Source organism: Cetorhinus maximus, chromosome 10, assembly GCF_964194155.1.
Source record: "Cetorhinus maximus chromosome 10, sCetMax3.hap1.1, whole genome shotgun sequence".
NCBI classification, from domain to species: Eukaryota; Metazoa; Chordata; class Chondrichthyes; order Lamniformes; family Cetorhinidae; genus Cetorhinus; species Cetorhinus maximus.
Genome location: NC_135888.1, coordinates 23,264,032 through 23,289,715, shown reverse-complemented (window position 1 = coordinate 23,289,715; position 25,684 = coordinate 23,264,032). Strand labels below are relative to the sequence as shown.

At 39.5% G+C, this 25,684-nt stretch overlaps 1 protein-coding gene across 12 annotated transcripts in view; it reads right to left on the bottom strand.

Moving 5' to 3' along the window:
- The window catches only part of sptan1 (spectrin alpha, non-erythrocytic 1), a 114,597-nt gene extending 89,289 nt beyond the window's left edge, over positions 1–25,308 (bottom strand). For 10 of the 12 annotated variants that reach the window (XM_078550155.1, XM_078550158.1, XM_078550150.1 and 7 more), the window contains exons 1-6: positions 8,576–8,652; positions 8,037–8,199; positions 7,163–7,288; positions 4,699–4,839; positions 2,679–2,825; positions 183–316 (exon numbers count right to left, since the gene is read on the bottom strand). In XM_078550155.1, the coding sequence (XP_078406281.1) occupies positions 183–316; positions 2,679–2,825; positions 4,699–4,839; positions 7,163–7,288; positions 8,037–8,199; positions 8,576–8,649 (785 nt within the window). In that variant the 5' untranslated portion in view covers positions 8,650–8,652. Of the gene's footprint in view, positions 1–182; positions 317–2,678; positions 2,826–4,698; positions 4,840–7,162; positions 7,289–8,036; positions 8,200–8,575; positions 8,653–25,055; positions 25,189–25,222 lie in introns of those variants that run through there. The other 2 variants (XM_078550152.1, XM_078550153.1) reach the window with 2 other exon arrangements.
- Positions 25,309–25,684: the final 376 nt, after the last annotated feature.

The window sequence follows — 25,684 nt, the reverse complement described above, 5'->3', positions numbered from 1 at the left end:
CAATAAATAACTCAAAAACTAATTGACTAAAATTAAATATGGCATGCAGCCACTTGTATAGCTTCCTAGAAAGGAATTAGCAACTTCTGCAATCTAGGAAATTAATTTCTCTTTCTGGCACTCAGGACATTCTTGTCAAGCTTCATGTCCTCATGCCAGATCACATTAATCAACTGACCCACCTATTAAAACGTTGCACCTCTGCTGCTCCAAAAAGCTTGCCTTGTCGCTGCAGTACCAGGCCCTTCAGTCGCTGCCAAGCAGCATTCACCTCATCCTGACGATGGGTGATAAGCACCAGCTCAGGGTGATTGTCCTACACAAGGGCAAAGAAAAAGTGTTAATCTTGTAACAGGTTTCCCTCCAACCTGTCAGTATGTAGACAAAAGAATAATATTTTACATTTCACACGGCGTAATGTAAAACATAATGGAACAGGATTCTGTGGAGCTTCAAAATACAAAGGTTGAAATATAAACCCTGTCAGAAACACCTTAAATTGGTTTAATTGGGTAAAATCTTGTTCGCAGTTCAACTTTCATGCTAAATTACGAATTAAATTTAGTATGATTAAATGCACAATGTGGAAATGATTAGGAATATATGACTGCAAAAAAATTATAAAAATAGAGAAGCATTTTTGTATATTGTTACATGAAAGAAATGGTGCAATTAGGGATACAGCTATACAGCACAGGATAGTAACACAGTACCCCTGCAGAGCTAGCAGTACCTTTGATGGCCAGGTGATCACATCAGTGAATTCAAGAGAGTTAATTATCTGGAGGTATTGTGAAACAGAATATTTCCTAGACACAGGGACTGACCGGTTGGACAGCAATGATTATCTCTAGTCCTCTGCATTCCCATGTTCCTTGCCGCCTTGGTTGCTGTTCAGATGGTTATAGCAGCTGGTAAACTTTTAAGGTAACAACTGCATTCACAGGCTTGTCCACACAGCCAGCCCATTAAAAAAAGCTGTGGGTAATTTTATAAAATGTTCTGAACAGTTTATGAACCCAGTGTGACATTGCATATAAGTCATACTGGGTACAGGAGCGGTGTTACATTACTAGACCAGTAATCTAGAGGCCAGGACGAATTATCTGGAGATATGAGTTCAATTCCCATCATGGCAGCTGGGGAATGCAAATTCAATTCATTAAGTAAATCTGGAATAAAAGGTATCAGTAATAGTGACCATGAAATTACTGGATTGTTGTAATAACCCATCTGATCTTTAATGTCCTTTAGGGCAGGAAATATGCTGTCCTTACCTAACATAACCTACATGTGAATCCAGACCCACAGCAATGTGGTTGACTCATAACTATCCTTAAAATGGCCTAACAAGCTACTCAGTTATATTCACCATGTCCTTCTCAAAAGCAATGAAAAAAACAAATGCTGGTCTTGCTATTGATGCCCACATCTCACGAATACACTAAAAATAATCTTTATCTAATTGTAGCCAGAGGGTCACTTGCAATAGCGTCTCTTGCTGCCCCCACGCCTCTAGTGTTCCCAAGGATCTATCCCTGGCCCCCTGCTATTTCTCATCTAAATACTGCTCTCAGTGACATCACCCAAAGGCACAGCGCTAGTTTTCACATGCACACTGACTCCACCCAGCTCTATCTCACCATAATCGCTCTCAACTTCTCCACTGTTGTCAAATTATCAGACTGCTTGTCCGTCATCCAGTACTGGATGAGCAGAAATTTCCTCCAATTAAATATTGGAAAGTTTGAAGCCTTTTTTTTTCTTTTTTTAAAAAAAAATGGTCCCATTCTAAATTCCGGTCCCAAGCTACCGACCCTATACCTCATCATGGCAACAGTCTGAGATTAAGCCAGGCTGTTTACAAGCTGAGCTTCCAACCTCATTCATACCATCACTAAGTTTGCCTTTTTCCACCTCTGTAATATTGCCCAACTTTGTCCCAGTCTCAGCTCATCTGCTGCTGAAGCCCTCACTCATGCCTTTGTTAGACTTGACTATTCCAATGCACTCTTAGCTGGTCTCCCATATTCTACCCTCCATAATCGAGGTAATCAAAATCTCTGCTGCCCATATCTCATCTCACAGGAAGTCCCATTCCCTATCACCCCTGTGCCTGCTGACTTACATTGGCTCCCAGTCAACCAACATCTTGATTTTAAAATACTCATCCTTCTTTTCAAATCCCTCCATGGCCTTACCCCTCTTTATCTCTGCTCCACAATCCTGGAAGATATCAGAGCTCCTCTAATTCTGGTCTCTTGTGCACCCTCAATTTTAATTGCTCCACCATCGGCGGCCATGCCTTCAATTGCCTTGGACCCAAGCTCTGGAATACCCTTCCTACCCCTCTCTACCATCCATTTCCCCTTTAAGGTACTCCTTAAAATCTACCTCCTTGACCAAGTATTTGGTCATCTGCCCTAAAATCTCCTTATATGGCTTGGTCAAATTTTGTTTTGTAATGCTGCAGTGAAGGGCCTTGGGACATTTCATTATGTTGAAGGCGCCACATAAATACAAATTGTTGTTATGCAATGTCAAACCCAAACAGGAAACTCCCACTGCTTTGCTTTAGAATCAGGTGGGGTTTTAATACAAGTTGCAGTTCACCAGCTGTACACAGCAGCACTCTACATTATATTGAGAATGCATTTTAGATTAAAAAGCTCTTGGACCTGTTCAAGTTTTCCAGCCAGTTGGTTAACTTCATTAACACGCTCCTCATGAGCTGCAAGGTCAGTCTGAAATTCCTCAAATTTCTTCTGCAAAACCTCCACATGCTCCAAATCCTGGCCAACTTCCTCTGATGTCACAATCGCTTCCTAAATATAGATAAATAATGAAATTCAATTTTAGATGTGGATCAAATTATATGAAAAATTATTTTTTCCTCCAAACCCATCAATAATATTATTATGCACCACAAAAAAGGAAAAGACAACTCACCAAAATCTACTAATTAAAAAAATGATAACATCTGAATTAGTTTTAAAGTTACAAGCCAAGCTTGCTAACTTGGCTTTTCTTTCTAATTGAGGTTTAGGCACAACTTCTAACTCAAGTAGTGACAACGAAAAGGTCTGTTTTACGGATCGATGCCAGCTATAAGGGCACTTCTGTGGCTAACAGAAGGAACTGGTCTCTGATGCCAAAACCAATATTTGAAGTGAACAAAACAGCCCTCCTGAGAATTTTCTGATGAAAAAAAATGTTAGTGAAGCTATAGTGCAGAAATGATATTGTTGTTCAAGTACACAATTCTACAAATGACTTTACACATTAATGATAACTTTAAATACTATACACAAATCAAAGGCAATGGAATTCTGATTAATAATTTTGATTCTACACGAGTTCAATCTCCTGTTTTTAGGAACAGCTAATAACTTGTACTAAAATTAGTTTAAACAAACAGCAGTACTAAGCACAAAAGCTATTAAATAGGCTAAAAAAGCAAAGGATTTTAGTAAGTGTACTAGAGAGCACACTACCAGAGGAAAATTAAATACCACAGTAATGAGGTGAAGCAATTCTATTTATGGAAAGTTGTGTGGTTTACGTTTTGCCATGGGCCTATATAGAGATTCACATCTGTATTCATTGAAATAGCTCAATTTGGAGCACAAAAATAAATTAAGACTGGGGTAATAAAAGCAAAATACCGTGGATGCTGGAAATCAGAAATAAAAACAGAAATTGCTGAACAAGAATTCAGAAGAAGAGTCATATTGGACTCGAAACGTTAACTCGGTTTCTCTCTACATAGACACTGCCAGGCCTCCTGAGTTCTTCCAGCATTTTCTGTTTTTATTTTATATTATACAAGACCGGGGCTTTGGTTGCATCTCAATGTCCTTATCACCACAGGAATAATATTACAGGAATAATATTAACATTTGGTTACAAAGAAACTCTTTGCTTGCAACTGTAACTTAAAAAGCCATACTCAAAATAGAGGGCTAGAATTTCCTTGAAATGATTATACCAGTTGCTGTCTCTTTAGAAAAAAATACTTCAACTTGCAAAGGGAGTTATTTTTATTCTTTCATGGGATATGGCATCGCCAGTAAGGCCAGCATTTGTTGTCCATCCCTAACTGCCCTAAGGTGGCGGTGAGTCACCTTCTTGAACCGCTGCAGTCCATTTGGTGCAGATACATGCAGTGCTGTTAGGAAGGGAGTTCCAGGATTTTGAACTTGGCTTCCTGGGTCTGCTCATTTGCATTCTCATTTCTGCAGCTATTAATGCAAAATCCACATAAAATAGATACAAGTGGCAGTAACCTACACTATGTGGACTGCAGCAGTTCAAAGCAGTGGTTCATCACTACGCTCTCAAGGACAATTAGGGATAGGGATTGGCCTTGCAAGTGACGTGCGCATCCCAAGAGCAAAGAAAACAAAATGCAGCTGAACTACCTGGAAAAAAGATACACAAGTGTACAGGTTATATTTCAAATGAATATTTAAGCCTGAGGCACTCTTTATCCTGGAGTATTCTCAATAAACTAAACACATCAATGTGTACAGATAGCCTCAAGTTTTGCGGCTTTGTCATTTTTACTGGAGATGAATGTGTATGGAAGCGCTACTATATAGTTTTCCATTACGGCAACCAGTTCCACCTCCTCCCCCATCCTACCAAGAATAGTATACTAACAAACTTCAATCCTCATCTCAGATACAAATGACTGACCTTATCATTGATCCAGTCCATGACATCATCACACTCTCGCTGATACTGCACAAGCTTCTGAGTCTGCAGGAGTCGGATCCCCTTCTCCTTCATTTTCTCCAGTAAGCGCGCCCATAGTTGATGGAGTTCCTCTAGTCGGGTCTTGAAAGAAAGATTTGAAGACAAAAATACAAAAGAAAAGCAGTTTTGTTATGACATAATACAGAGAACTTAAAAACAAAAATAAATGGTGTCATGTTTTTGCAACAAGTTACAGAGCAGTTTTCCACAGCAATAGGAACAAATGATAGAATTATTTCCATAATTAATCCTTATACATTATATGATATCCTGCATATAACTGTAGCTAGCCCATTGCTAATATGAAAATGTAATGAAGGATTACCTCAATTTTACCACGAGGTCAAGCTCCAATATAGAAATGCATTGAATATACAAACACGGAAACAGGTCATTTGGCCCAAACAGTCCTGGCCAGCAGTATGCTGCACATCAGCCACCACCTGTTCTTCCTCATCTAACTCCCATCAACATAACTCTCTAGTCCCTTCTCCCTTATACATCCGTTTCGCTTCTCCTTAAATGCATCTACATTATTTGCCTCAACGACTCCCTATGGTAGTAAGCTCTACATTCTCACCACTGAGTAAAGAAGTTTCTTCTGAATTCCCTATATGATTTCTTGGTGGCTATCTTGCCTCTAATCTTGCTCTTCCCCACTAATGGAAACACACGCTCTGTGTCTATCAAAACATTCATCATTTCAAAGACCTCTATTAGGTTAATGTTCTCTTTTCAAGAGAAAAAAAAACTCAGCCTGTTTATTATATGTATTGGGAAAGGATGAAGCAAGAGAAAACATCCTTCCAAAGGAAGCATACAGCTGTGAAACAACTCAAGGAAACAAATTTGGATTGCTGGTTCCGCTGATAAATTGACAATTGATAAGTTTCCTGCAACTGCACTAGAGAATTTAAGCCAGAACTTTCTATTCTTAATTCTGCACTAAAATACCCTCAAGACAAACAAAATGGTGAAGGTGGTCAAACATGAAGTTCATAGTTTACCACAGGTTTCAGTACCCATTTTAGTTAATTATTTGTTTGCACAAATATTATATTATAGAAACTAACTGGCAGACAGCAGATCAAATGATGCTAATCAATGCTGAAATTTTCCAGATGGGGCTTATTGTATAAAATTAAAGCAAGTTGATGGGGGTAGTTATATAGCCACTCACTATACTTGACATTAAAGGAAGACTTGTCTTTCACAACCAGGACATCCCAAAGTGCTTCATAACCAATGAAGTACTTCTGACATGTAGTCACTGTTGTAAACAGTTAATGTGGTAACCAATTTACACACAAGATCCCAACAGACAGAGCAGATCATATGTTTTTGGGCCTGGCTGCTTGAGGAATTTGAACCAACTTCTGTAAAAACCCAGAAATGAGCAAAATTTAAAGCAGATCGTCTCTCCACATGCTAGGATAGCCAGAAGCACGAGGAAAATAATAATTACTCTAGTTCTTACTGGCAACTCATAGATTGGTTGGCTGGGGGGCGGGCGGGAGGTGGGGGGGTGCGGGATTATAGTGCGGGCGAGGCAGGGAAGTGCATGTTGGCAGCTTGCGTGCATTTAAATAAAGGTGAAATGGTTTCCACTTGGCAGCAATACAATCTGAAGAGAGGGCCCAAATTGACACTGTAGCAAAGCGAGTCTCCAACTTAGGTTGCATTTGCGCTATCATTTTAGTGTTGCTGTAATTCTAAACCATTGTACAAAGATCAGTTATAGTGTAAATTTACTCACCAACTATTGTCAACAGGGCTGAATACACTTCAAATGCAAGGCAATAACATTCAGCATGCTTTAAATTCTCAGTTATCTCTACCATATAAACAGTTACACAACACTGTTCTAATTTTCTGCCAAACATCCTACCAATACAGAATATTTTATCCTAAGTAACATTGACCATCTGATGAAAAGTAAGGGAGTCAAAGAACAATCCCTGCCCTCAAAGCTAGAAGGGTACATACCTAAACAGAGTGATGAACGAGGATAACCAGATTGAAACATTACACAAAATCCATGCGTTTCATTTTAGGATTTGACTTGGGCAGTAGCACTACACATCTCAGCATTGCTGTAAATCAGACCAGGTCCCCTGCCAGCTGATTAGTGACGCTGACTTTGTTTTAAAGAAGAAGTTTTTTAAAAATTCAATAAACACAAGCACACTTTCAACTTATCCCAAGGAAAGAAAGTCAAACAGACACACTGCACTACACAGCAATTATACACCTACTTCCATGTGAGTACCAATCTGTACTGTGGTTACAATAGGTCGTTGTGTAGTCCGGTAGGGCGTGAAGGACTAAAAATCAACAATGAGGATTACACTTCTGATTGGCACAACAAAGGAACGGAAAACCATATAAGGCAGCAGCCACTTACTCGAATTGTTTCTGATGCAAAATGCCCATCTGTTATCATTCTGTTGCCAAACTCATCAAGTTTGATTATAGCACCTGCATTGGCTTGCACTTCAGCCTCAAACGCCTGGTGCTTCTGCAGTTTGCCCTGCAAAAACAAAACACCATCAACTTTGACTTTTTACAATTTTCCCCCCTCCTTTTCTGAAGATATCAACTCTTGCTAGACAGTTCTATGAGCATCAGCGGCATCTATGACCAAATGATCCATTCGTCATGTGTGACAATAGAAAATGATCAATCATGAAGATTCTCAGTACACACCGACAAGATACATTTTCCAGGAGCACATATTGGAAAGTGCACTGTCTAGACTGTAACTTCCACTAATTAAAATGAATGCAACATTTGGGGTGTGCAATTTTCCCAATATGTGCTATGAATGAACGCATTAGGAGTGCAAAATTGGAAAAACCTCCTCTCTGGGATAATCTACTGGAAAAGGTGTTGGTGTAAACATTAGGTAAGGCCATGGTGAGGCATCCATAGAGCTGTATCTCAATACAAGCCACCATCTTCAGGAACAGAAGAGGAAAATTGGGGATAAAACAAACAAAACAGTAATGAAAAGGGCAAATCAATAGCTCGGTGTAAAATAGTTATCTTATACATATAGAATTAGATATTTAAATTTTTTTAAAAATCAAAATTACTAACGTAAGCAAGGTCATTTCATTCTGAAACAATACACATGCAAATCAAATTGATGTAGAAGATTAATGAAATGAGAAGGCAAAGTAAAAAGGTCTAAAAGTCAATACTAAGTTAGTTAGAAATTTGCAGCCCATCATAAAGTTGAAGCATATAAGTGATCAGAAGCTTAGAACATCACACACCTGCAGATTGCTGGGATCCTTGTAACTCTCATCGGATGCAATTTGCAGTTTCTCTTGAATCCATTTCTCCAATTCATCTGCATCACGGCGGAAACACTGAAAGCTGAAAGAATCATCTAGCTTCTGCCGTCTCAGAAGAGAGAGCTCCTTGAATCGCCGATACCTAGTTTGCATAGACAAAGAATATTGTCAGCTTAGTAATTAATGTTACTTTATTTGACTTCCTCCATTCTTCCCCTTACCAAAATACTTCCAATTAGCAACCCAACTCCTCAGGACTCAGTTGCTCATCTCACCTTTACCTTCGGACCATTGCTAGGGAAGCAAGCAACCCAAAATTCATAGTTTTAAAATGGGTGAGCTGCCAGCACCAGTCTCAGGCCTCCTGGCTGAGATGTGCACTCTGGTGCATGATGCCCATTTCAAGGGTAGAAGAACTGTACACCAATGTATTTTATTATAGCAATATGCTTTTGTGTAAAACTTGAGCTATTCTAATTCTATACAATTCCCTGAATGCAAAAATAAAAAATTCATACCTGTCCAGCACCTGCTGGCGTCTTTCCTGGATGTCATCTGCTGAATCTAGAACTTTTACTCCAACGGAATCCATTTTCTGTTACAAGCATAAAAGCAAACATTAGATTTATTGATCCTTTACAAAAACTCAAAACAGCTTGGTCATTTATACAACATTCTTATTTAGAAAAAGTGCATCACTCTTTATTATTTTAACTAACATTTAACTCAATGCTCCAGTAGTTAAACCCATTTCTGCAAGCAATATTGATACTAATCAGAGAGTCAGTGCATGCAGTCTTTAAACTACAATAAATTATTCAATAATCGAAAGCATTGAAATTCCAAGGTATTCCATTAGTATAACTCACAGGCAATCTTTAGGACCATGATGTTGCCAATAAGCACACAGACATGCAAATATGTCAATGTCAACAGACAATCATCACTGATGCACTTCAGACTTTTTGGCAGCAACTTTCCCAATCCTATACTGGTGACTGAAGCATCAAAAACTGCTGCCTCTGAGCAACAAGGCAGCGAATTAATATAGTTATTCTGAATGCAGTCCAAGAAATTAGAACAATGCTTAAGGAACTTAATGTTAACAACAGAACTGTGAGGTTGAAATACTGTTTTAAAAGAACAAATAGGCTTGTTTTATACAGCACTGTTTAGAATCGAGGCATTCCATAGCACCATAGAACCAATAAATTCTTGAAGTGTAGTCACAGTAGACGAATTCACTGGTAACTTGAAGGCATGACTGAATAATATAACAGGATTACAGTGTGATAGGGGTGACGCGACTTTGTAATACCTGAAAGTTTATGACATCCTGTCACCAATAGTACAGGACAAGTTTTCTCAGCAAATTACCAAAAAAAGATGCACACAAATAATGTCTTAATCCTGGGGTTAATTGGTCATTTTAGTTTTCGTCGTGGTTCTGTATCATCCTCAGAAGAAACTGTCCTTATTTCAGTCTTGCCGTTTTTTCAGGCTTTGTTTCATGCCTTGTTTGGGCGGGGGGGGCGGGTGGTCAAAAATTCACATGCTGCTTCATGTTGATGAAAAAAAAAGCATTGCTGCTCACGACAACTTACTGTAATAAACATTTGGCAGTGACAAAAAAAAAGTACCTTAATTCCAAAGTGAAAAGGTAGGGTAAGAGGTGCAATAGCTGCAGTTCAGTTTACAGTATCCCACAAGTCATTGGTTTGTGAACAATCCCTTTAAAAATTATGGGCATGACTTCAATCCAGGGTCGGGAACCTGACACCCAATCATTTCCGGGTCCTGACCCTGCCTGTGTTGCTGACTCAAAGCTATCTTCAAATTCAGGTCATCTAATTGGGCTGGAGGCAAGCTGAGTGTCCAATTAGAGGCGTGAGCACTGCCAGGAGGCGGGAACTGACTGCTGAGTACAATCGTCAAAGGCAGAAGGCAGCCATGACTGGCTTGCCGTTGTCTTGCAAAATAGAGGCAGGCAGAGGGTCAGCAGTCTCGTGACACAGTGTAGTGGCCACATGGCCAACAAATAGGTCCTTTACTCACTCTGAAACAACAACCCTTTATGCAAAAAATTTTCTTCATCATTAACGCAACTGGACTGTACCCCACACTGTGGCTAACAGTTGTACACTAACCAGTACCAGGTTGTTCGGGTTTGCTGATCTCGGATTTCAAAAATCAGCTTCTGGCCCTCGCCAACCCATTAACGTGCTCCTCAAAGAGCTTAATGGGCAGTTAGTTGGAGTGAGTGGGTTCCCAGCTCCTCCACCTCACCCTCGCTTTGAAAACTGTAGCATGTAATGGTTGCGTCAGGATTGACACGCTACCTGGGAGCAGTATTTGCTATTGTAACAGATGATGACAGGCTTTGAGATCAGAGCTTGGTTTTATTCACAAACAGCCTAGTTACAGTAGCAGAGTTATCAGAAATTGGAGCAGGCCATATGTCCCCTTGAGTTTAATACCAGTTTCATGCCTGCCAGCTACTTCAGGTGAGCGCTGAGACAGTGTCTTGAAGTATGGGTTTCCTGCCGTGATTTAGTAAGTGGATGAGCACTTTCACATAGTAGCTGGTTCTCCTACTTCCCCACTCCCAGTGCCTAGCAGCAGTTGAGAGAGGGGCAGTAAGGATGCATAGTACAAAAGTATTACAACACAGAAACAAGCCAATTGGCCAAACCGGTCAATACCAGTGGTCACGCGCCTAACTAGCCTCCTTCCACACCACCAGCATATCCTTTCATTCCTTTCTCCCCCAACTAATATCTAGCTTATGCTAAATGCATCTATGGTATTTGCCTGAACTACTCCTAGTAGTAGAGAGTTCACATTCTCATCATTCCAGTACAAGATAGCCATAAACTGAATAGGGTGCAAAGATCTTGAAGATGAGAAGTCAAACAGTTACTGTGGATTTATTGGTAAAGGAAGAGAGGAAATGAGATTTTAAAAAAACACATTGCTGTGATCTGGAATGCAATGCCTGAAAGGCAGATTCAATAATAAACTTTGAAAAGGAAACTGGATAATTGCATGAGTGGGGAAAAAATGCAAGGCTGTGGGAAAACATATGAATTAGGAGTAGGCCATTCAGCCCCTTGAGCCTGCTCCACCACAAGATCATAGCTGAAAGGAGGAGGAGCTGGGTTACTTGGATAACCTTGCCAAAGAATTGTCACAGGCACAATGGGCCAAATGGCCTCCTTCTGTGCTGCATCCCTATGATTATTCTTAATATTCAGAGAAAAGGGAAAATTGTGTACAATTGAGCATCCAAATTGCAAATTTAACTAGTAGCTGGCACTAACTATCTCATGCCTGACAATTAGATTGTGAAGTAGCACAAGATATATGTTCCCTTCTCAGTTAAGCAGCCTGCTGACACTCCAGGCCAACATGCAGAGAATGGCAATTTCAGCAAATTATTCAAGGATCCCAGCACCCATGGAACTAGTACATCTTCTTTCATATGGCCTTAGAAGCAGAAGCTGTCATCATAATTTTAATGTCAGTTCCCTAACCAGTCTAATGCCCTACTGGAGAGCAAACGTAACTCCAGGATGTCGCTTCAAACTTGAGTGGAGGGCAAGATGTTATTCTGTGCTCCATGGTTTGGTCAGGGTTTCCTGAGTCACAGCAGGTGAGGTTCTAAACTGCCACTTGCACATCAGGTTGCCACATCAGCCACGTCCAGTCCATGCTCTATTGAGGGTTGTCAACATGCTTCGGGGGAGATTGAAACCTGGTTGCTGAGACATCAGAGACAGTTGGAGATGCTGCGTTTATTTGGGAAGGTGTCTTCTGCCCAAGCTTTCCTCCAGGTTTCAGTGTTATGAAGTTGGAGATGTTCAATACACGTCCAGAGGGGAGCTTCTTAAAGCCACATGGCAAGTTGGAGGGTCTTGAAGGTCTCTATGGATAGGATTGTCCAAGTTGCTGCTGATACGAGTTAGTTCCATTACCATCAAGAAAGCAGGTCAACCATGGTTCAAAGAAAAATGCAGGAGGGCATGGCAGGGATAGCAGAAGCAGCAAGCAATAGACAGGGCTAACAGATCCCACAACCAAAGGATCAGATCATACTCTGCAGTCCTGCCACATCCAGTCATGAATGGTGGTGGACAATTAAACAACTAACAGGAGGAGGCAGCTCCACAAATGTCCCCATCCTCAATGATGGGGGAGCACAGCACATCAGTGCAAAAGACAAGGCTGAAGCATTTGCAACCATCTTCAGCCAGAAATGCAGAATAGATGATCCATCTAAGCCTCCTCCTGAAGTCCCCAGCATCACAGATGCTAGTTTTCAGTCAATTTGATCCACTTCACGATAGCAAGAAACAGCTGAATGCACTGGAAATTGTTAAGGTACAGACCCTGACAATATTCCAGCAACAGTGCTGAAGACTTGTGCTCCAGAACTAGCCACGCTTCTAGCCAAGCTGTTCCAGTGCAGCTACAATACTAGCATCCACCCGACAATGTGGAAAATTGTCCAGGTAGCTCCTGTCTCCAAAAAGCAGGACAAATCCAACTTGGCCAATTTCTGCACCAGACTACTCATCAGATCATCAACAAAGCGATGGAAGAAGTCATCGACAGTGCTGTCAAACAGCACTTGTTCTGCAATAACCTGTTCACTGACACACATTTTGGGTTCTGCCAGGGCCACTCAGCATCTGTTCTCATTACAACCTTGGTCCAAACATGGACAAAAGAGCTGAAGTCCAGGAGGTGAAGTGAGAGTGACTGCTTTTGACATCAAGGCAGCATTTGACTGAGATGACATCAAGGAGCCCTAGCAAAACTGGGGTCAATGGGGTAAGAACAGAAAATGCTGGAAAAGCTCAGCAGGTCTGGCAGCATCTGAGAGAGAGAGAAACAGAATTAACGTTTCGAGTCCGTATGACTCTTCTTCAGAGCTAAAAAGAGCAGAAATGTGATGGATTTTATACTGTTTAAGAGGGGGTGAGCAAAATAGAAGGTCAGGGATAGGTGGGAGCTAAAGAGAAATTTGACAAAAATGTCATGGACACAGGACAAAGGGAGTGTTATTGGTAGCGTTAAAGGCTAAAGAAGGTATGCTGATAATGGCATAAAGGTAAGATAGCAGGATGTGTTAATAGCAGAACAAGGGTCAGCACTCTGAAAGCAAAACATACGTCTGTCTGTGTGTGCATGCGCGGTAGTGTTGGGAGGAAAAAAGGATTAAAAAATTAATCCAGCATTGTTTTTATTTCAGATTTCCAGCATCCACAGTATTTTGCTTTGATCTTGGAGTCAATGGGAGTCAGGAGTAAACACTTCACTGACTGAGGTCATACCTAGCACAAAGGAAGATAGCTGTGGTTATTGGAGGTCAATCACCTCATTCCCAGAATATTGCTGCAGGAGTTCCTCAGGGTAATGTTCTAGGCCCAACCATCTTCAGCTGCTTCATCAATAACCTGCTCTCCATCATAAGGTCAGAAGTTCAGCACCATTCACGGCTCCTAAGATACTGAAGCTAGTCCATATGCAGCAAGACCTGGACAGCATTCAGGCTTGGGTTGATAAGTGGCAAGTAATACCACAAGGGCCAAGCATTGACCATCTCCAACAAGAGAGAATCTAACCACCACCCCTTGACATTCAATAGTATTACCATCACTGAATCCCCCACTGTCAACATCCTGGAGGTTATCATTGATCCAGTTCAGTTTCTGGTCAGTCATAAATCCTGTGGCCACAAGAGCAGGTCGGAGGCTAGAGATACTGAGGGGAGTAACTCACCTCCTGACTTCGCAAAGCCTGTCCACCAGCTACAAGGCGCAAATCAGGAGTATGACAGAGTACTGTCCACTTGCCTGGATAAGTGCAGCTCCAACAACATTCAAGAAGCTCAACACCATCCAGGACAAAGCAGCCCACTTGACTGGCACCTCGTCCAATATTCACTCCCCTCACTGCTGATGCACAGTGGCAGCAGTGTGTACCATCAACAAGATGCACTGCAGCAACTCACCAAAGCTACTTCAACAGCAACTTCCAAACATACAACTTCTACCAACTAGAAGTTTAACACACCACACTCTGAAACCAAGTGACAGATGCCACCTCCCCAGGGCAACAGATGCATGGGAACACCACCACCTGTAAGTTCCCCATCAAATCATACACCATCTTGACTTGAAACTATATCGCATTTCCTTCACTGCTGCAGGATCAAAATCCTGGAACTCCCTTCCTAATAGCACTGTGGGTGCATTTACACTACATGGACTACAGCAACTCAAGGCATTGGCTTATCACCACCTTCTCAAGGGCAAAAAAGGATGGGCAATATATGATGGCCTAGTCAGCAACACCCACATCTTGTGAACAAACAGATATTAAAAAATTCTCCGCATGTTGCTGAGTCCCATCGAATGAAAGGACTGGTAACCACGGAACTGGATTTGATCTCAGAGTTCCGGAGATTATCCTCATTAGAGAGTAGTTGTGTGTGAATGTGTGTTTGTCGTGACAACTTGAAGCCCATACTGTTACGATCCAAGCTGTGATTATCCCTGGACATGCCTGATCCCAGGGTGGAACCGAGCTTGACAGATCCTAACATTTATTTGTTTGTTTAAATATGTGGAGAGTGGCTAGTAAACAGTCACTGGAGTCAGTCAATGAACTTATAACAAGAGTAAAATATTTATTAAACAAGAAAAGATTAACTATATTACAATACTCCTTCACCCACAACTATATCTTTTACAGATATATACAGATTTGTAAGGATAACACACATTACAAAAGCTATCTTATACTTTAATGTCCACAGTCCATGATCCAATAGGCACCCTGTGATCAGACACACCACACTCTGAAACCAAGTGACAGATGCCACCTCACCAGATGCTGTGGTTCTCTCCTCAACTCCCCCCAGACACTTGTCTCAGTGAGCCAACCAGTCTCACTGAACTCCGTCTTTCACATGAGGGTTTCCAATCTCCACTTTCCAAGGCCTCGCCTTGGAATCTTCTCCCAAACCAACACTTCCTCTCAGATGCCTTCCGCAAGGGTCCACCTCCAGGGTTTCGAACTCTCCTTCCAATGTTCCTCTCCTGAGCCACCACATGCATTCAAGCTGACTTCCATACACTCTCTCTCACCAACTCAGTCATCAACAGTACCTCTACTTCACATGCCCACAGCAAAGAGTTACAGATCTTCAGTTGTCTCTTTGCGCCTTCTTGCCTCTTGCAAGCTGTTCTCGCTTGAAATCTGCTTTCTGCAGCTTTTGTCTCTTTAAACTCGGAGCCTTTCTCTCTGCTCCTCACACTTAACAGGACCTTTTCCAGGTTCATGTCCTTCCTATGACTAGAAGGTCTTCTTTGGACTTTCCCCTCTTCCACACCCCTGGATTTTAGGGTTTTCCTTAGCTTGGAACCAGCTATCATGTCCCCTTCTAGGTTGCTTCTGCTTCACAGTTGTCTTCAAACCACCTGAACTCCAACAGCTTCCAAAAGAAAACTGCTGTTTCTAGTTTGTGTGTGTGTGTATGTGTGACATCCGCCTCTTGCCTCTCTGGACCCCTGTTGCTCAGCAACAGCCCAATTCTTCTACTCTTGTGTTTGCTTAACTCTAAGTCATAAACTCTCATTAGAAATGCAAGCACCCTTTTTAAAGTGAAACTGAAATTCAATTTGACCATTTCTTAACAGATCCAAAAATACAAATCAAACTTAAACTTTAAAGCTAAAACTCATTCCTAATACCTGAAAATACCAAATAGCTTACTTAAACTGTCTCTATTTCCCAACAATACCCATGGAACCATATCCCTTTAACAGCTAATCAGGGAGAATCAAAGGGAGGAAAGAAACTGGATAAAGACCACCCATTAAAATAAAAGCCTTTTATAATTCAAAATCCTAGAGCAACTTCCACAGAGCTAAGAATGATGGGCTCTAGATTCCGCACATACTTGTCCCAAAAATATACTCAAAAGCAGCCAGCTGACCAATGACTTAACTGCAAAACCAGTAAGTGCAGCCATTTCACAGACAGCTTACAAATGTTTACTAATGTTCAGTAGTAACTGAACCTTCATTATATGCTCCCACTTAGTATCACAAAAAGCTGAAAATGGGGTAGATCACAAAGCAGAATAATTATGTTTAGTTGGGAGTATTCATGTTGAGCTTCCTCCCACCCCCATAATTGCAACCATTTAAAAATATGCAGAATTCACCAGCCAATGTAAAAGTTTTGTATATTGTGACAACAGATCAGTAATTGTGAGGCTAGGAAAATTATTTCTGTGAAAGAATCAGATCATAAAGGGAGGCCCTTATGGTTGCAATTACATTGCATACATCTAACTGACAGAAAGGTCAAGCTGTGATAACCAATTTATAGTTGAAAATCCCCCCGCCGCCCCACAAAATAACAGGGAACAATTTCTAGTCAGAGAGGTGTCAAATATGAAAAGATTTAATTGCAATGCTACGGATCTTCGTTACTTAAAAACACTATAATATAAATAATTCAGTATTTGGAATCTGAATAAAGATTTCAAAAGAAACATTCTAGTTATTTTCTTTTATTGGACAAGGTATTGAATACAAAAACAGGGATGTAATGATGGAACTGTATAGAACACTGGTTAGGCCACAGCTGGAGTTTTGTGTACAGTTTTGGTCACCACATTACAGGAAAGGCATAATTGCTCTGGAGAGAGTACAGAGGAGATTTACAAGAATGTTGCCAGGATTTGAAAATTGCAGCTATGAAGAAAGATTGGATAGGCTAAGGTTGTTTTCCTTGAAACAGAGGAGGCTGAGGGATGACCTAATTAAGGTGTACAAAATTATGAGGGGCCTAGATAGGGTAGACAGGAAAGACCCATTTCCCCTAGCTGAGGGGTCAATTACTAGGGGGCATTGATTTAAGGTGATTGGTGGAAGGATTACAGAGGACATAAGGGAAAACTTTTCCACCCAGAGGGTGATGGGTGTCTGGAATTCACTGCCTAAATTGGTGGTTGAGGCTGAAATGCTCAACACATTTAAAAAAGGTGCCTGGATCTGCACCTGAAGTGCAGTAATCTGCAAAACTACAGGCCAGGTGCTTGAAAGTGGGATTAAACGAGTGGCTAATTCTTTTTGGCTAGCGCGGACATGATGGGCTGAATGGCCTCTGTGCTGTAACTTTTCTATGGTTCTATAGTTAGGTAGAGTAATACACGAATAAGAGGAATGAAGCATATATGGAACTGAATTACCACAAAAGCAACTGAAGGATATTAAGGATTCAAAAGCATGCCAAACCAGAACATTAAACCTGAAGTAGTTTGTAAATTACATCTATACTCAAAGATTGAAATGTTGGTTATGACTGGTGGCATACACCACTACCCAAAGAGCATTGCATCCCTGAAAAGGGATTTATCAATTGGGAGCTCATCCTTCACTACAGCATTCATGTATTTTATTTTGCAAATGATGATTACCAAAATTTTCCATTTTCAGCACACATTATCCACAAAATAAAGTCCACCCCAACCTTCACTGCTTTAGCAGATAAATACGTAAATGAAATTAACAGGGAAAAAGGACAATGTCTGCATCCTGTAAGTAGTAATCTTAACATCCAGTTAAATTTGGTTGCCATTATTATGGAATTCCAATGGGCAACATTGACTATCCCTTTTAGTGCAATCAAATCAGAAGTTTGGACAACATGAGGAATAAACATTTGATAAAGCAATTATGAACGTGATTAACTTATCAATTGTAAGAGATGTAAACCTCTCACCTTTCAGTAAAATATAAACATTAAATTGATCTTGGGGTTAATTACATCTCCAAACGGTGTGTACACACACGTACACATATACAGGACGTATGTTTTTTTAACAAGTCACTTTTTAAAAAAAAGTAAAATTACATATACACACACTTGCTGTACCAAACGGTATCCCAAGTTTTAAAAAGGAAACATTATGAATGGGGATTAGTACTGCAGCTGCCATCTATCCACAATACAGGGATAGGATGTCATTTTGCATTACATGTTCTGCAGTCTAGCACTTTTTAACCTAATGTTTATTGCAACAGATAGCCCTCTTTGTTGTTTTTAATCTTCTGTCAGAATCCATTCAATACAGTAAATCCTAGTCAAAAACATTACTCATTGTGTTCAGACGTCTATTCTTATTTGACTAAAGACAATACAATTTTATAATTTTAAAATAATCCTCTAAAAAAAGCCACGCAGACTGGATTCACAATCCCCCACAGCTAGTCATTACATTTGCCATAATAACATTTGCCAATCATTACATCCAAATGATCCTGTGGCAGTTTCCCTTTCCAAACAAAAATATGGCCCGCATAACATGTGAGCAAGTGAAAAATTGCAGATTGGCCGCCTCTCCAGAATAAGTACACCCAACAATAAATTCCACCATCTAAATTCCACCATCTCAGGTTCATTTGTCAGGGTGAGGCAGCCAGTTGTTCCAAAACCATCACATTATAAACTATTTGTTATTTTAAAAGTTATCGCACTTATTATTATTTTATTTAGTTTCTATCTTTATTTTAGAATCCATTATTTTGAATATCTGCAACAAAAATACTCCAATACCTTTACAGGACAAGTTTTTTTTATTTTAACAGTTGCACTACAGTGTTCACAGTCAGCATTTCTGGTATCAGTTGATGCAAGCAGTATTTTTAATGCATTGTTAGCTGGGCAGTAGAAACAAAAAGAAACCTATGAGCTTGAAACGTACCATGACAGCATTCAGCTTTAGCCAAAATCTGATTAAGTATTTCAGTTAAAGGGGCAACAAATTAAATCTTTACTCATAAATGGTTCCAAACATTCCATTTCCAAAATTACCCTCAAGTTTGACCATGGCAAGACACTTATAAAGTACATTTGAAACCCAGCAAAGAGATGGGTGAAGTGACAAATCATGCTCACTGTCAGTGCTATAGCATAAATCATCTTTCTTTTCATCCGCTTCCCAAAGCAGCGTATAGAAACACTGAAAATTTATGAGATGGACTTTAAAGAAATGGAAAGCCCTGTAATGGTCTCTTTCCCACATTTGTGAGAATGTGGAACACCACCACCTGGAAGTTCCCCTCCAAGTCACTCACCATCCTGACCTGGAAATATATCGCCATTCCTTTACTGTCACTGGGTAGAAATCCTGGAACTCCCTTCCAAATAGCATTATGGGTGTACCTACACCACATGGACTGCAGCGGTTCAAGGCAGCAGCTCACCACCACCACCTTCTCAAGGGCAATTAGGGACGGGCAATAAATGCTGGCCCAGCCAGCAAAGTCCACATCCCATGAATGAATAAAAAAATATTAATTTTAGAAAGAAGCATTTTACACTATCCATAAATATGAAAAGCTATTGTATGGGCTTTACTAGGAATCTATAGGCCTTAAAGCTAAGAAAGTTACAAAAACTAGTCTCCAAAATATCGTCCCTGCTTTCAATGTCAAAATAGGCCACCTGCTGCTGCACATCACAAATAAGTGCTGCATTCCAACCAATTGATTCACAACTGCAGCATACCACATACTAACAGCAAATTACACTATGCAGTACGTAGTGATCAGCCACTCCCATCGCATTCTGGTCCAGCCTGATAACACAAACCAGCTGCCTGCCAGAAGGTTCCACCCAGCATTATTGCACTGCAAAAGTACCAGCTTATAAGGATATACCAACCATTTTCATAAAATACAATTACTGCTTTCAAACTCATTAATCAGAAGCTTACTTGCATTTATTATGGGATGAATCAGATAAGCAGCACATAGGTCATTACTACAATACTGTAATTAATGCAGGAACATAGGAATAAGAGTGCACCATTTAGCCCCCGCCTTGAGTCTGTTCTGTCATTCAATGAGATAGGTTGCAGATCAGGCACTTGGTCCATACCCCTTTAATTAACAAAAATCTATAAATCTCAGATTCAAAATTAATGATTGATCTGGCATCAATTATGTCTGTGAAGAAAGTTCCAAACTGCTATATCACCTTTTATCGTGTAGAATTGTTCCCTAATTTCACTCCTGGATGGCCTAGCTCAAATATTTTAGCCCAAAATCCCAACTAATTAGTTTCTCCCAATCTACCCCATATGCTCCCCTTAATTTCTTGCTCCAATCTTAAATCTTTTCAATCCTGCTAAAGGAGACTTTATTACTGTTATAAGATTGGCAAAATAATGAGGAAAAAGATAAAACCATTTACCATCATTCAAAGAACAGGTGTGACACAGCAAGATTCAACACGGCACTGGAATTGCATAGAAGGGTTACACCATGGCACAGTGATTGTAATATAAGCCACGTTCAATTTATTTGAATTTCTCAAGGAAATGAAATTGTGTTAAAAACAAAAAATTTCCTAAAGTAGTCAACTTTTTTAAATGCTAAGGTAAAAATCCACTTGCCATTACAAAGGTCAGCAACTTATAACTCAATATCACTGCAAAGCAAGTATCACTTTTCACCATTAAGATGAGCGCCATTCTCTTAAACCATTACCAATCTTATCACTGGCAAATTTCTGCCATTTTCAAATATAAACACATTGGGTCAGAACATTATTTCCATGAAATTTCATTATTTAAAATGATCTAAAAAAAACACATGCTACAGGATCTTACTTAAAAATATATTTGGGGGGAAAATTCAACTGGGTGGGGAGGAGGGGGAGCAACTAGAAATAGAATGGAGTGTTGGGAAGATACTCCTGCAATCTCCCACCCAATACACCCATATTTTTTTTCAAACCATATCAAGCAGGGGTAAGCTGTACGGGGGGAGAAGATAAAGAAAGACAAAAATCAGAAAAGACAGTCCAACCTGAATCATTAATCATGCTTATTGTATGGCTTGAATATCGGAACTTTAGGGAGAAGTCTGGGGGAGACCACGCCTTAATGGCAACTTATTTTTTGAAAATGTACTAAAAGATGTGAAGTTAAAAAAAAAGTTCAATGTGAAGACTGAGAATGAAAATTGGTCTGACATATTAAAACTAATCAACTTTTCAACAAGCCAAATGGGTGTGGGACTGCCCCAGTGGACTGACATATTACAACACTGACATTTCAACTAAATTGTTCTCAGATGCGTAGAGAGCCTTTTGTCCAAGTTTTCTTTTTTAAACATTTCAGTATAAAAGATTACGCTTACACACTTTAACCAGATGGTGACCCTATTTATTTATTTAACATGGCAGGAGTTAACATTTATTTGGTGAATGCTTCAGTCCATGTCAGCTACCACTAGTCCTATATCCGTCAATTAATTCTAGATAGCAGTAACAGAAGAATGTTTCTGGGATAATAAATTCTCCATTTTTCCCCCTCCCCCAAATCATCCTTCCTACCTGAGTTTGTCAATCTCAGCACAGACCAAGGATTAAATGCAGATCCCTCTTTTTTTCATTTGTAGTAACCGACCAACTGACTGCCTTTTGTCCTAAAAGCTAAAACTATCACTAAAGAATAACTGTAGTTGCAATTAACCTTAAAATGCACTTGTAGAATGCATTGAATGTGCTTTGCTTTCATATAAAAGGTTATTTAATTCATTCTCAAATGGAACTTTGATAATATCATCCAAAAGACTTGAGACAAATCAAAATTCATTGATGGATAAGCTTTTTGAGCTTCATTAAGGCCTTTTTGTAAAGTTGAACTTTGTCACAAGCAAGAAATCTGACACTGCTGTTGCATGGAAACTGACCTTTTAAAAAATATATTAGTCAGCTGCCAATGCTCAAGGGTAGCAGAATTCCATTGGTGAATTTATCTGGTACAAATGCTAACTAGTTAAGGAAAGGCAGTCAGAGGGAAAGTTCAAAGAGCAAGAGAGACCATAGCGTGCTTCCAAATCACTGAGTTCAGCTATGTTAGTCACATCTCCAAAAATTGGTGATTATAAAGCATGCTACCATGCACCATCCAGTATATTGCACTCCGAGTCACATTCCTGTTACAATACATAGTACATATCAATAAGTAAATGCAGGCAACTACACTGCACACGCTTCACACAAACACAATACCTGCAGTTTGGTTTTGCGGAATGACGACATGTTGGACAGTGCTGTCTGACAAATATAATGAATACTAAATAACGGCAAAGCAATTCACACAAAGCAAATCCTATAGAAAAATCAGATTCTGCACCAATAAAAAGTTACCTGAATTTTGCATTGCCAAACTTTTCTCTGAACTGCATCATTAAAATACAACAGGTTCCTTTAATTTTGTAATATTGTAACTAGTGTTTAAATAGACATAGCTCATTATTAGGAATACAGATTTGCTCAAGTTCTCATTTCTCATGAAATCTGTCCAGTACAACCTGCATTTACAGTAAAAGTACTTCATTAAAAATGTTTCAGTTGATTTGATATTAAAAACCACATTTATATGCTTTTATAAACTGATAAAAGGTATTCAAATTATTTCCTACCACCAGAGCTATAATTAAAAACTAACCCCACCCTGACCTCGTTTGTGCATTGCTCAATTTTTTAGTGACGCAGTACACCAAACACATTCACTGCAAAATTTCATTCTAGCTTCCAATTAATTAATCCTCTGCCATTTTCTTAGAGCTACAAAGGATATTCTTACTTAAAAGGACTCAGACAACTAGAATCCCTCCAAAAATAAGATATTTTGGACAAAGTTTGTCCCACATCACGACATAAAAAGCAAATTATTGCAGGTACTGGAAATCTGCAATAAAAACAGAAAATTCTCGCAATACTCAGCAGGTTAAGCAGCATCTGTGAAGAAAAACAGAGTTAATGTTTCAGGTCGATTATGACCCACATCCTATTGATATATTATTTAAAATAGGAGTTAAAAAGGTACCAAATTCTGATACAGAAGACATTCATTCTGAAACAGAAAACTACCAGTACATATTTAATAATCTGTGCAATAACTGATTTTTAGATTAGCTTTTATGTTGAAACATGAACCATGATGCATAGCTTAAATGTGCAATTTCATTATCACCTAGTAACATTCTTAGCATACTACCATTTGGACTTTTCACCATTATACAATCTATAACCATCATCCTGGCTATAAAATATTCCTCTCCCTACATATTCGAGATAACATTTTTATAGATTACGGACAAGCAACATCGACAACTCCAGAAAGCAATTACTTTTTTTTTTTAAAAACGTACTTTTTTCCCCCAATTGCTCAATGTTCATTAATTAAAGCAAATAAATTCTTCTGAAGGTTTCCTGGTTGATTACTGAGCTGAACAAAACAGTCTGAACTCTTCTTTACATTCTCATTTTCTACACTCTCCCACATCCAATCAGATTGGTCCATCCATTTATGGTCCTTTTATAATGAGCCAATATTCCACATTAGGTTGCACATCAGCAGTTCATTGTCTCCTATGATTGCATTACAACAACTAGGTTCATAATATTCAGGCCTGATCACACTGTGGAATGTCCAACTAATGAAACAGCTAGCTCTACAAATAGGGTTGGATGTAAAAACTAATGACAATTTACTTAAATAATCAAAAATCCAGGAGAACAAAGTAAATATCAACATAACAGTTTGAAGCAGATTTTGAATTGCATTAGTTACTGTAAGGGAAACCTTAACAGAATAGCAATGAATTCACCTCACTTGAAACCATGCATGACCAGGAGAACACTAAATGCTTACATTCGTCAGACTCAAAAAATTCAGCTGAAGTTAACTTAAACAAAAAACTGTATAACAATCAAAAGACAGAATTTTTTTAAAAATCACTTATTTAGCACAACTCATGAACGTTATTTGTAAGTAATTTGTTATCCAGGGCCCCACCCAGCCTTTTGCCCTCAATTTTTGAGAGGGGTCTATGACAGTAAAGCTGTTTTCCTTCTTTTATATTAGACTCAATATTTGGATTTGTTAACAGGACAGGTTTCTGGGAGAGGTTTGTAAAGAAATCCAATCACATGGAAAGAAATTAACTATCGTGTTTTGCAAGGGTTGCTAAAATTGCCCAAATATCTGTTATGGAATAATAATGAATCAATCTTCAATTTGTCCTAAAACCAAATTACTATAGAAACATAATTGAACCATATTTTGTGTCCTGGTTTTCTGCAATATGACATTCCCTCAATAAACTAACCTACAACACCCACCCCCACCAAAAAATAACGCATCAATTTTCTCACTTGTTTTGGAAAATGAGTTTACATAGTTACAAAATGCCAATATCCTCAATACCCCTCAGCTGGCTAATTCTGTACAGCTTTTTCTTCCCCCGCTCCCCAGGCAATTCTCTGAGTCTATTTGTTACTGACCAGTTCTGCAATTCCCATTCACTCAACCTGCCCCGATTTATCAACCTATTTTTGAGAGGATTATTTTAAAACGAAGTTTTCCCCTTGTCTGATGTGAAATCCGATGCTTCATTACAGAGGCCAATAATGCTCTTGCCCAAGTCAACCTCTGGACTGATTCCTCTCAAAATTAATAATAGATATTTTTTTTTCTCTCCAGTTCATGATTTTCTCTGACCTTGTTGCGGTCACAGCCGCAGGAAACCCTCCCCCTGCAGCCATTTTAAGGTTCATTGTGGTTAAAAACACCAAAAATAAACCAGAGAAAAGCCATATCTGACAGAATTGTTTTCCTTAAAAAATGTTACACCAGTGTCTGTGACTACACATACCAAAATAAAAATGTGCAGTACGGAAAAAAGCAAATTTTACCTTTTGATAGCTTTTTTTAAAAGGAAACTTTCAAAAGAATTAGATATACTGTATAATTACAGTGCAAATGCATACATTAAAATTCCTCCGCTCTCCGCAGACGGGCGTCAACGCCCGAAAACAAAATCGACCTCAACTAAAGCCCTTTTATCATGCCCATCAAAAAATAACAATTATTTACATACATATGTTTAAACATTTTACCTCACAGTTCCTTCGCTATTTTATTCTAAACAAAAAAAAACAAACATTAAAACTGAGGTGAAAATAAATGCCCGTTTGAATGAAAGATGCGGCCTTGCAATGAATTATTTGCTGATTTTTAACTCGTCGAGAGGTTAAATATATTTCCGGATAACTATATAACGTACCGAAGGTTGTTGTCGGCTCGCTGATCGCTGCAGACTCTCCCGCTCCAGGCTCGTTCCGGCCTTTTTTACCGACCGCGGCGGTGATGTCACCGTTCTGCAGCAAGGGAACGAAGGGACCCGAGCAATTTCGGCAGTTTCCGTCGCTCGGGAGCGACACCGACCTCGGCCATTTCCGTCGCTGGCGATCGAACGGCTTCGGGCTCTCGGGCCTGGGAGCAATTTCAGAAAATTCCCTCCACCGCCCAGGATGCGCAGCCTTTTCGGCAGCCCCACTCACAGCCTGGCCTTTTTCATAACTTCTTTTTGCTTATAATAATTACAATACTTGCTCTTCAAAGTAATTCATTACCTGTGATGCATTTTGACAGTTTTGTTTTTACGTGTTCAAGTGGAACTGAGACCATAACCAGATCAGCCATCATCTTATTGAATGGCTGAGCAGGCTTGAAGGGCTGAATGGCC